This window comes from Bidens hawaiensis, unplaced genomic scaffold, assembly GCF_021521415.1.
Source record: "Bidens hawaiensis isolate Kalapana, Puna unplaced genomic scaffold, B.hawaiensis_p1.1 tig00020768_1, whole genome shotgun sequence".
NCBI classification, from domain to species: domain Eukaryota; kingdom Viridiplantae; phylum Streptophyta; class Magnoliopsida; order Asterales; family Asteraceae; genus Bidens; species Bidens hawaiensis.
This window is the reverse complement of record NW_027493192.1, coordinates 1-11,972: the sequence shown is the minus strand read 5'-3', so window position 1 is coordinate 11,972 and position 11,972 is coordinate 1. Positions and strand designations below refer to the sequence as shown.

General features: G+C 29.7%; 1 protein-coding gene across 1 annotated transcript; it reads left to right on the top strand.

Moving 5' to 3' along the window:
• The first annotated feature begins 9,137 nt into the window (after window positions 1-9,137).
• LOC143561665 (ADP-ribosylation factor-like) lies at window positions 9,138-10,419 on the top strand. Its single transcript, XM_077049680.1, has 4 exons — window positions 9,138-9,285; window positions 9,417-9,487; window positions 10,097-10,216; window positions 10,297-10,419. Exons 1-4 carry the CDS (start codon window positions 9,138-9,140, stop codon window positions 10,417-10,419), a joined length of 462 nt encoding a protein of 153 aa, XP_076905795.1.
• The last annotated feature ends 1,553 nt before the right edge of the window (window positions 10,420-11,972 follow it).

Here is an 11,972-nt window from a genome sequence, read left to right as displayed (position 1 = left end):
TTCAAGAAACCCTAAATCGATTATCCAATTTGTATGATGAATGTTATATGAATGGAAATCTTTTGAGTGAATCTTGTTTGTGTTGGTTACCTTGAATATTGATTAAGCAACCGTATGTTTGTTATTGATTCCGCCTTTAACAAAGGGTCATCTTTCTAAATATAGCAACCGTCATTAACTCTCTTGTCAACACATCTATTTGTGTGAGTTATGACATGATTAAGTAAAATCCAGCTGAAATCAAGGAACCAGACAAAAGCAAGAAATAAGCACAATTTAATTCAATGTTTTATTATGGTTGGTTTCAATATACTGTTGAAATGAATTTTAGAAAGAATCATGTTTCATGATTTTCGTTTCAATTTTTACATAAAGTGTTTTTATTATATTTTTTTTATGTAGGTTGTGCATTGATTATTTCGCTGGAAATAATTAATACTAATATTTGTCCGTGTAGGAATTATTTCAACTCAGTGAATAATATTAGTATTGGATTTTGTAGGGATTGGATTGTTTCAATATGATGTTCATGGAGTTTCATTTTGTAGGGATTATTGCTTTGTGTAGGTAACGCAATCATCAACATGAATTCCTATTATTTATTAATTATGTGTAGATAAATATTAGTTATGTGTAGGTGAATATTATTTATGTGTAGGTGAAAATAAAAAAGAACAATTTATTTAGATGAATATAAGTTATGTGTAGGTGAATATTAGTATAGAATCTTTATGTTTTCAAACTTAATTAAAACATAAAGTTAGAATATATGTTTTATTTCATCGTGTAGGGATTATTGCATTGTGCAGGTGAATGGTAACAAATTCACCTACACAAGTAACACAATCATCTATATGGATTTCCATTATTTAAATAATCAATATTTTATGTGTAGGAAAATAAAAGTTATGTGTATGTTAAAATAAAAATAAATTGACAATTTGTTTAGACGAATATGAGTTATGTGTAATTGAATATTAATAAAGAATCTTTATGTTTTTAAACTTAACTAAAATATAAAATATAAGAATAAAAAATTATCTAAATGTTATCTTGTTTGATACTCATTCGTCTTGAAGTCTACTAGGATATTGATAAAGTCTAGCTTAATTAATCATACATATTAATAGTCAAATAAGAAGATATCATGAAGCTATATTAATGCTATACGTGCGATTTGTTTCTAAAATTTAAATAACAAAATAATATATTAACAAGGAATAAATATTATTAATCTTATTTCAAATATTTGAGATTCATAATTAGATAATGCCTCAATATGAAAACAATTTATTAGTGTTGCTTTAATGTTCTTTAGATTAAAATAATAGCTAAATATATTAATAAGATAAAAATTAAAACTACCAAAGACATTCATAGTTACCAACATAAAATAGTTAAACCTTTACCACTGCGCCCATTGATTTACTTTAAAAAAAAGAGAGAAGGAAATTTTTGATTGGTTGGAATAACTTCACATATTTCTCGCATTAAAACGATTTCTCTCTTAAACTTAAGCAATATATATATATATGTATAGGAATCCTTACCCTATATATATATATATATATATATATATATATATATATAAATGATCCAATACCTATATATATCTATATATATATATATATATATCTATATATATATATGATTAAGTTCAGGAGAGAAATACGATTATTACGAGAAATGCGAGAAATGGATATGAACCATTGATTAGATGTAATCAATGGTGTAAAATAAAAATGGCATAATGGTAATTTCTAACACAATATTATAACATGTTTTAAATAAAAAAAGGGCGTGACCCAACCTTAATCAATTCTCACGTACACCAGCAACATCGTTTCCCCTTTTCACGCCCCCCTAATCAACTCTCATCACCATCATCCAACACTTCCAATATATATATATATATATGATTAAGTTCAGGAGAGAAATAAGATTATTGCGAGAAATGCGAGAAATGGATCTGAACCATTGATTAGATGTAATCAATGGCGTAAAATAAAAATGCATAACGGTAATTTCTAACACAATATTATAACATGTTTTAAATTAAAAAAGGGCAGACTAGTCTTTTGACCCAACCTTAATCAATTCTCACGTACACCAGCAACATCGTTTCCCCTTTTCACGCCCTTACAACTCTCATCACCATCATCCAACACTTCCAATCTATAATTGATTTCTAGATCAGTTCCAACATTTAATCGATTTCTAGATCTATCCCTGCCATTTATTTATTTATAGATCGATTTCCATCTTGATTTCTAGAATCCCCATTCTCAAATCTACTTATTGATTATGTATACCAAGGTTAGTATTGTGTGTTTGCTTGTTTTGTTTTTGGAATAACTCAATACATCTTTGTTTAAGAATCAAGAAACCTAATTCATAATTTTTATATTAATTTTGTTGTTGCATTCATTGATTTGGGCAAAGTAGAGTTTCTTTGGGGGGAATTTGTCGGCTTTCATATGTAATAAGCTAGTTAATGTAAATAATTATGCTATTGATTTCTTTGATTTTGATTGTGAAAAATTTTGAGTTTTGTCAGAGATTAGGTTTTTTAGTATAAACCAAAATTCCAGTTATGTTACCCGTAGGCTGGTTTGTGCAACGATATGTACGTGTATCTATGTAGGTTGTGTAGGGATTATCTGGAAATTGTGTAGGCTGTGTAGATATGTATTTGTATCTATGTAGGTTGTGTAGGGATTATTTGCAAATTGTGTAGGTTGTGTAGGTATGTGTGTGTATATGTTTAGGTTGTGTATGGTTTATCTACAAATCGTGTAGGCTGTGTAGATATGCATGTGTATATGCTTAGGTTGTGTGGGGTTTATTAGCAAATTGTGTAGGCTGTGTAGATAGTATGTGTATATGTTTCGGTTGTGTAGGGTATATCCGCATGTTGTGTAGATATGTATCTGTATATGTTTAGGTTGTGTAGGGTTTATCTGCATATTATTTAGGTTGTGTAGGTGTTGAATTGAGTCCGAATAATATATGTGTAGGTTATGTAAGATTATGTGATGCATGTGTGTACGTAGGTCTAAGTATGTCCTACTCTTCATATTCTTTGATAATTTTCTTTGAAACTGCAGATGATCTTCAAAGTGTCATAACGATGATAAAGGCTATCGACTTTGATGTTGATTTTGTTCACGAACAAGCAACCTTAGTTCTTGATAATGTCGTTATGGTGAAAGATAAAGCTAACATACCTCATAAAAGACCAAAGGATAAGGAAGACACAATTCCAAATATAACGACACGGTCATCAACCAATTGTTATTATCATTTTTTCTTGGATATGGATGAATTTCAAGTTGTGTGTTGCATAATTGATTATCAACTTGTATTATATATATATATATATATATATATATATATATATATATATATATATATATATATATATATATAAATACTAGTTTGATCCTCCTGTGTTACGGAAGTTTATTTAAAGTTTTGTTTTTAATTGTTTTGCTATTTTATAATAATTATTTTATTTTTTAACGTAGTTTTGTTTTAATATAATACATATATATTAGTTTGTTATTATATTTTTTAACGTCAGGGTTTTATCAGTTGAGATGTTTAGGTTTTTTAGATTTTTAACGAACATAAACGGACACGAGCATGTTGATTTTTTTAAATGTACAAACATGAACACAAATTAATATTTGTCTAATGAAAAAAGAGGCGTTGATGTAATTGACGATGGTGGGTAGTATTTTAAGTTAACTGACGATGGAGATGATAGACCAGCAACGAAGAACATGTAAAGCAGATAAATTAAATTAGGGTTTGAAAATGAAAGTGTTTATCAATAAATGAGATCGTATAACCCATTTGAGGGCTATTAGAGTTTGGTAAGACACATAACCCGTGAAAATTATTCTTTGATAATTAAGGGGTTATTTCACAAATAAATGAGATATTATAACCCGTTTAAGGGTTATCCGGGTTTGGTGAGACCCATAACCCGTGGAAATTATTGTTTGCTTATGAAATACTTTTTCAAATAAATGAGATGTTATAACTCATTTAAAGACTATCCGGGTTTGGTAAGACCCATACCCGCGAATTCGGGTCAAATGCATGAGAAGCCTCCATTTATAAATCAAGCAATCTAGTGGCTCTAGAGAATGGGGAGCAGCCTGAAAAGGACACCTAGGATTTTATGGTAGGCAATTATATAGATAGTTAGATATAAATATATATATATATATATATATATATTTATATATATATATATATATATATATATATATATATATATATATATATTAATTGATTTTGATATGTTCTTGGTATTTGGTTGTCGAGTTGAAGTTTTTGTTTAATTATGTTTTTGGTTTGGACAATATGTTTACATATAGAACATATTAAGAAAAAGTCAAATACGAGTACTTGTATTTGTGGTGAGTTTATGTTGAGTACTTTTGGATCAACAAAATAAATTTGATAAACTATACGACAAAAAGTTTGATATGTACGTAAATTAGTGTAACGATCAGCATGTGTAGTGTTCTAGCATCAACATAACTAATTTCACAAAAGAAAATAATATATGTGTAGTTTTGATTTGGAACAAATTAAATGGGTAAAGAAAGAGAGAAATCAAAAAGATCGGCTAAAGAAAATTAAGTGCAAAAATATAAAAAAAAATTTATTTTTACCGGTCTACCCTTGTGATTAAAATAATTCAAAATTCAAAAGATAAATTATGATTGATTGGATTCATTTCTCGCACTTCTTGCAATAATCTCATTTCTCTCCTGAACCATCCCCTATATATATATATATATATATATATATATATATATATATATAGGATGAGTATCAATTAAGAACCCTTAATTTCATTAAGAACTCTAAGAACTCATCTAGACCCTAGATTAATTGATCAATGGTTCTAAACAACAATGGCATTTGTGTAATTAACTAAAAGAGTATGGGTAATAAGTAAATAAGAAAAGGGCATTATGGAGAGAAAATTATTCTCTTTGTTAACTCCTTCCTATAATCTCCCGTGCATTTATTTGTTCCCAGATAGATTCAATTTGGGTTTTATTTTTTCTTCATAATCAAAATCATTGAAGAGTTGAACAACATAGTTATGATAAACTAGTATACGTTAAATTGGTAAAAAAAAAAATACATATGTCTTCATCAGGTAAACGGCAATTCTTTTTATAGTTTGTCTGATGGTGTTAATTTATCTATTGGAAATTAAATTTATCACAAAACGTCAAAATGGAGGTAAAACGGAGGTTATCCATAAACCTTTTTATGATTTCATTTTTGTTTTCAACTTAATTTATATTGATTGGGTACTCATGTTAGTGTGTAATTATGCATGGACATCACCATTCTAACTTATGCAATTTTTAATTTCCTGCAATTAAATACATATGGTGTAGGAAAGTTTGTATGCGTTTCATGTTGGGAAATGACAAAAAAAAATTATATATATACGATTAAAAAATTGAAAATCTCACACCTCCTTCGTCAAACCAACGATTTGAAGATTTATATATGTGGATAGTCTAATTGCGTATATGTAAAATACTAATATATGCATAAATAAACCATCGTTGAACATTTACATATATGTAAACAAAGTATATGTTTGAAAATTGGATGACGTGAATGAAGATTTACATGTACGTAAATAGTAGTACTTACATTTATGTAAATATGCACAAATCTATTTTTAATTACACAAATGTGTAAATTATAACCACATGTATATGTAGAAGATATACACATTATGTAGACAAACACCTTTAAAAACATGAGACAAATGTTTAATATGAAAATTTACATTTATGATGTAAATAGACGCAAAGTTTTGAAAATGATGGCGGGAATGAAAATATATATATATATATATATCTATAATAATATATATAAATGAAGACATAAAAATCCTACGTGTCGCGATGTGGTCGCTCCCCATTTTTTTGGAGTCACCAGATTTGCTTAATTTTTTAATGGAGGCTTCTCATGCATTTGACCCGAATTTATGGGTATGGGTCTTACCAAACCCAGATATTCCTTAAATAGGTTATAACATCTCATTAAATTAAAAATATTCTCACCAAATTATTGATGTAAAAATCCTATAAAATAGGATATAATAAAAATTAATATCTTATTTATTTTAAAAAAGATATATATATATTATTTAAATTAAAAAACCAATTTGATAGTAAAAAAAATAAACGGGTCTTGGGTCTCATCAAACCATATAGCCAGGGGCGGACCCACATAGGTCCAATCGGGGTCCCGGGACACCGATGTTTTTTAAAAATTACTTAGAGACGGTATATTAAATTTTGTAAGGACCCCATAAAAATTAATACTTGGAACCCATACTATTAAGATTGAACTGGTACAGTGGAAAGTCCCTTGTTTTACTTGTGAGAGGTTGTAGGTTCAAGCCCCATCATACTCCTTTTTTGTTGTTTTTTTAATATCCTAGTCTTAGTTATTCAGTTAGGGTATTTGTGCTTTTTGTTAGTTTATCTCATATAGTCATTATCACCATGCAACATATATAATGTTAACATGGATTTTGCATATTCTTTTATTATTTACCTTGTGTATGTATATTATAATTAATCATTTATTTGTGTTAGAGTTATTTTTTCATGTTTTGGTCAATTATGTAAGACCATATATATATATTACGTTCATGTTTTTTGGGTATGAATTAAAAGTGTATGTTTCATCTAGTTTGTAATTTAGATTCTTTCTACTTACTCGTTTCCAATGACACCATAGTTCCGTGTTTTATTATGTTCCTCGTCTCGACCCGACCCGACCCGAATAACGACCGACCCGAAAAATTTTGTAAACCGAAAAAATTGGGACCCCATTGACAAAAAATCCTGGGTCCGCCACTGCATATAGCTTTTAAACCGGGTTATAACATCTCATTTATTTGTGAAACAATTTATCATTAAACCATAAGTATATTATTAACTTTCATACAATAAAAAAAATATAAATTCAAAAAGTAAATAAATATTAGAACAAAAAATATAAAACAACCCCCGTAATACGGGGGATAAAAACTAGTATATATATATATAATTAAATATAGAGAGTATAAGAAATAAATTAATAGTATGGATAAGATGAAAAATTAAATTATTAATATGAAGATGTAAATGGGATACAGAGAAGAAATAGGAGGTAAATAATTAGTTAATTAAAAGAGAGAAATTATTGGTAAGTTTCAATCACCCTTCTATTATATTATTAAATTTAAAGCCTAAATAAAAATGAATAGTTTAGATTGGTTCTTAAAGTTCTTAATAAAATTAAAGTTCTCAAAGTACACTAACCATATATATATATATATATATATATATATATATATATATATAGAGAGAGAGAGAGAGAGAGAGAGAGAGAGAGAGAGCCAGGTTCTAATAAGAAGTAGATTTTTCCTAAGAAGTGTAGGAAGCGTGTTTTCACCATTAGATCTAATAAAACACACCGCACAATAAACACAATTTCCATATCCACCGTCAGATTAACATATCTAACACACCAGATTACTTCTTACACTTCTTTGACGCACTCCACTTCTTATTATAATTCCACCATGTATATATATACATATATATATACGCGTGTTTGTATTGTATTGTTTTTTAAGTTTTTCTATTTTTTTAAATAAGGTATTGTTCATTTAGCATGCCACATAAGCACAAATATGCAATGTCAACAAAAAACTAACGTAGTTAGGATCCGTTAAGTTCAAGAATGATAGAAGAAAATAAGTTGTAAGTTGAGAGTGATGGAAGACAAATCGTTAGATGGGAGTGTTATTATCCAATGTGTGAAAGTTGAGAGTATTAAAATCCAATATCCCTTTTAAAATAAGGTATTTTCCACATAGCATGCCACATCAAAAAAAACATGCTATGTCAGCAAAAAAAATTAACAAAGTTAGGGTCTGTTGAGTTCGGGAGTGATAGAACAATACAAGTTACAAGTTGGGAGTGATAGAAAAAAATTGTTAGTTAGCAGTGTTAATGTGCAATGAGTGAAAGTTGAGATTACGAAAAACCAATATCACACCATAAAAATATTATTTAAGTTGTGGGTAAGAGAGACACATTATGGTACGGTTAAGTTGGACTAATACGCTTGTTACCGTCATTGGACCATCTTTCTTCGCGCACGAGCACTTAAATATTCTTTAGAAAAAAATATTAAAAAAACCAAATAACCCTTTATAAATAGTCACATGTCACTCGGAGGCTCGAAGCCTTAACACACAGTTGCATACTTTAGATCTAGTTCCGGCTATGTGATTCACATCTAAAAACCAAATAACCCTTTATAAATAGTCACATGTCACTCGGAGGCTCGAAGCCTTAACACACAGTTGCATACTTTAGATCTAGTTCCGGCTATGTGATTCACATCTTCTTGCTTTCTGAACCATACGTGTTGGCTTTGTTCCATTTGTGGATTCTACCATTTGATGTTTTAATTTTGGTAAAAAATTATATTATTATTATTATGTGAAATTTTAACATTTGTAATACCAAAATATTAAAGTGACCCTTCTTTGAAAGGAAATATTAACAATCATATTATATTACCTTTTCTCGAAAGAAATTTTTCTCTGGTTTCATCATTTGTGGTTACCTAATTTGTCAACATTCTTCGTCAACTTTTCCGATCTTCGGCAGATCGTGAGTTTTTACCATTTTACATTCTTTCGAATCATAAATACATTTTATGTTTAAACAACAATTTGGATCAACAAATTTTACAATTTTAATCTAAATGTCATAAATTGATGATTTTAATTGTTTGATTGCACATATGTTTTTGCTGTGATTTGATCCTTCCATGTTTGTCTTCTTGCATGAATCAATACCTGTATATTAAATTGTAACTTAAGCTTCAATAAGTTTGTTTCTGGTCTTAGATTTGAAGGTTGATGATCCGATACTTTACTTCTATTATTAGAATGCATACCAAATTCCTCTTTTGTACAACTATCATAGATTATGCAATATGATAAATATTTAAGTTCTTGTGGGAGTGAAATTAACACTTTTAATATTATTTGTATTTATAAATGACTAGATCTAAAGATGGGTCTGTCATTCACCAAGCTATTTAAGCGCTTGTGTGCGAAGAAAGAGATGCGCATCCTCATGGTGGGTCTCGATGCAGCCGGTAAAACAACAATTTTATACAAGCTCAAATTGGGGGAAATTGTCACCACCGTTCCTACTATCGGTATGAAAGAGCTAAAGCCCATTAATTTATATAAAATTGTCTCAATGTGCATTCCTTCTTTCCCATACACATTGTATTGGTTGGGAAATTAACTGAGCAAACTAAAAACATATATACTTGTATTGTGGCAGGATTCAACGTGGAGACAGTCGAGTACAAGAACATCAGCTTCACTGTCTGGGATGTTGGTGGTCAAGACAAGGTAACATATGACTTTCAAATCAATAATTAAATTAGTTGTTCTTCTTGACATACACACATAGTAGCCAACTCACTATGATATTACCAATATTTACCAGGGTGGGCTTACCCTTGTGATATGGGGGTTGGCCATACACTAGGAAATTTTTTGTTGGTGCTATTATAGTGTAGAAATCCTAACCCTCCCTGTGAGTACATAACGATGGTCAACTGAGAAAATTTCCAAAGTCTATCACTGAATATTGATCTAGCAAACAATTATTAAATAGGCATCATACATGTTATAAAAATGTTATGCTGTGGTAATGTAATTCTTAAACATATTTATAGTCCATTAGCTAGATCTATAATAATTCTCTTATCCCTATTAAGAGATAAGATGTATCATGTCTAAGCATGTCACATGATTTGATGTGGTCTCCCATTACTATGAGATTGCGAGTTGGCGCATTTACATGTAAATTGGTTATTTTGGGTTGTAATATGTCAAATTTATTAACATTGTTGAAACGAGAACAGGTCGATATAGGTTATATGAGCCAAACGATCAGAAAGTGGACAAGTTCCTACGTTCTTTTTTATAGAATTAGTCAGATTTAATTGTTGGCAGATTCGACCTTTGTGGAGACACTATTTCCAGAACACACAAGGTCTTATTTTTGTAGTTGATAGCAATGATCGTGATCGTATGGTTGAAGCAAGAGATGAGCTACAACGAATGCTTAGTGAGGTATAAAGAGTTGTTTTATTCATCGAATCTTCTAGTTTAGTAGGAATTTAATGCTAAAATGAAACTGGCATTTGTTATAGGATGAACTGCGAGATGATGTACTGCTTGTGTTTGCTAACAAACAAGATCTTCCAAATGCTATGAATGCTGCAGAGATCACAGATAAGCTTGGTTTGCATTCTCTCCAGCAACGACATTGGTAATTCTCCAACACATTAATAAATGCTTTTCAATTTAATTATAATCATCATAAATTTTGATTTGATATAACCAAATTAACCAAAAAATTAGATGCCATGTTTTTAATATGTCTATGAATGAATCACTCCTTGTGTGTTAAGTTTTATGTCTAATAGGTGAAACAAAAACAATAGTGTCAAAGGTTTGGATCCAATGGGTGGAAGAGGTGGCATAGTGTATCATTAGTACATAAATCATTTTATATATGAAATTATATTACCTTTTCAAATAATAACTTTGGTGATCAGTTTTAACATACTATTTATTTTTAATATAAGAAATATTATAAAACAAGGTTTAGCACATAACTAATTTTGGTTACTTTGACCCAACCAGTATCAATATGTACAAAAAATTAACAGAATAAAGTCTACCCGATTTCGAACGCCTTATAATGGTTAAGGAAATCAAGAAAACTATGTATATCAAAAGACAGAAGGAAAACACCTTCTCATTGTTGCGTTGTATGTTGATGACTTGTTCATGATCGAGACAAGTTCGAGTATCCTAGTTGAGTTTAAACTACTACGCATGTCAGATAGGGTTGAAATTTACGATATTGGAAACTTAACATATTATCTTGGAATCGAAGTGTAAGGCCTCGATCCCGAGCACGTTACGATAGCGGGATTTACTTACATACAAATGCTACATATCATAGTTAATTGAAAACATTCACGTGGATTAAACATTCAAACTGAACAATCATTCAAAAAAATTTTGGCTTTTCGTAATTTTAAAAATTACATAATAAAAGATTGTCTTAACTCGGATGCCAACAACTTCTTAGATATCATCTTCTACTATCAAGCTTTACAAACCTTGCTTACCTGCACGCATGGTAATAGTCAGCTACGCTGAGTGAGTTTTTAATTAACAGGTCATATGTTATTCTTACACATACATTCACATTCGTATCAATGGATACCATTCTACACGTAACTTGCACTTACATTCTTACTTAATTTCTTACGTTCTTAACTCTTTATTCATTTCATGGATTACAAGGATATGTCGTCCTATATTCGCACTATTATAAAGGACGTGCCATCCTATCTTCGCAGTATTGTAAAGACATTCCATCCTAACTTCGCAGTATTATAAAGGACCTGCTATCCTTCTTTGCAGTATAATAAAGGACACACTATCCTATCTTAGCAGAATTATAAAGGACTTTCTATCCTCTCAGTATTATAAAGGACCTGCTATCCTTCTTTGCAGTATAATAAAGGACACACTATCCTATCTTAGCAGAATTATAAAGCACTTTCTATCCTATCATACACATATATTACAAGTGTCAGTTACCCTAATATTCACTTACAAGTATTCATACATTCATATATAATCAAATATGTACACATACTAACATAAGATATATGTTACTAATTAAAGCAATGTATATCAACTTTCTTTGCTAACGAGTATGCACACAACCCCAAAACATTAAAAGGAAAGGGTCTAGAAACTCACCTTAAGTCGATATAGTTCAGACTGTATCATGATTCCTTTATTT

Coding starts and splice junctions, on each gene's coding strand:
- LOC143561665 (XM_077049680.1), top strand. CDS start 9,138: ATGGGTCTGTCATTCACCAAGCTATTTAAGCGCTTGTGTGCGAAGAAA. Junction 9,286..9,416: donor CACCACCGTTCCTACTATCG/GTATGAAAGAGC, acceptor GTATTGTGGCAG/GATTCAACGTGGAGACAGTC. Junction 9,488..10,096: donor ATGTTGGTGGTCAAGACAAG/GTAACATATGAC, acceptor AATTGTTGGCAG/ATTCGACCTTTGTGGAGACA.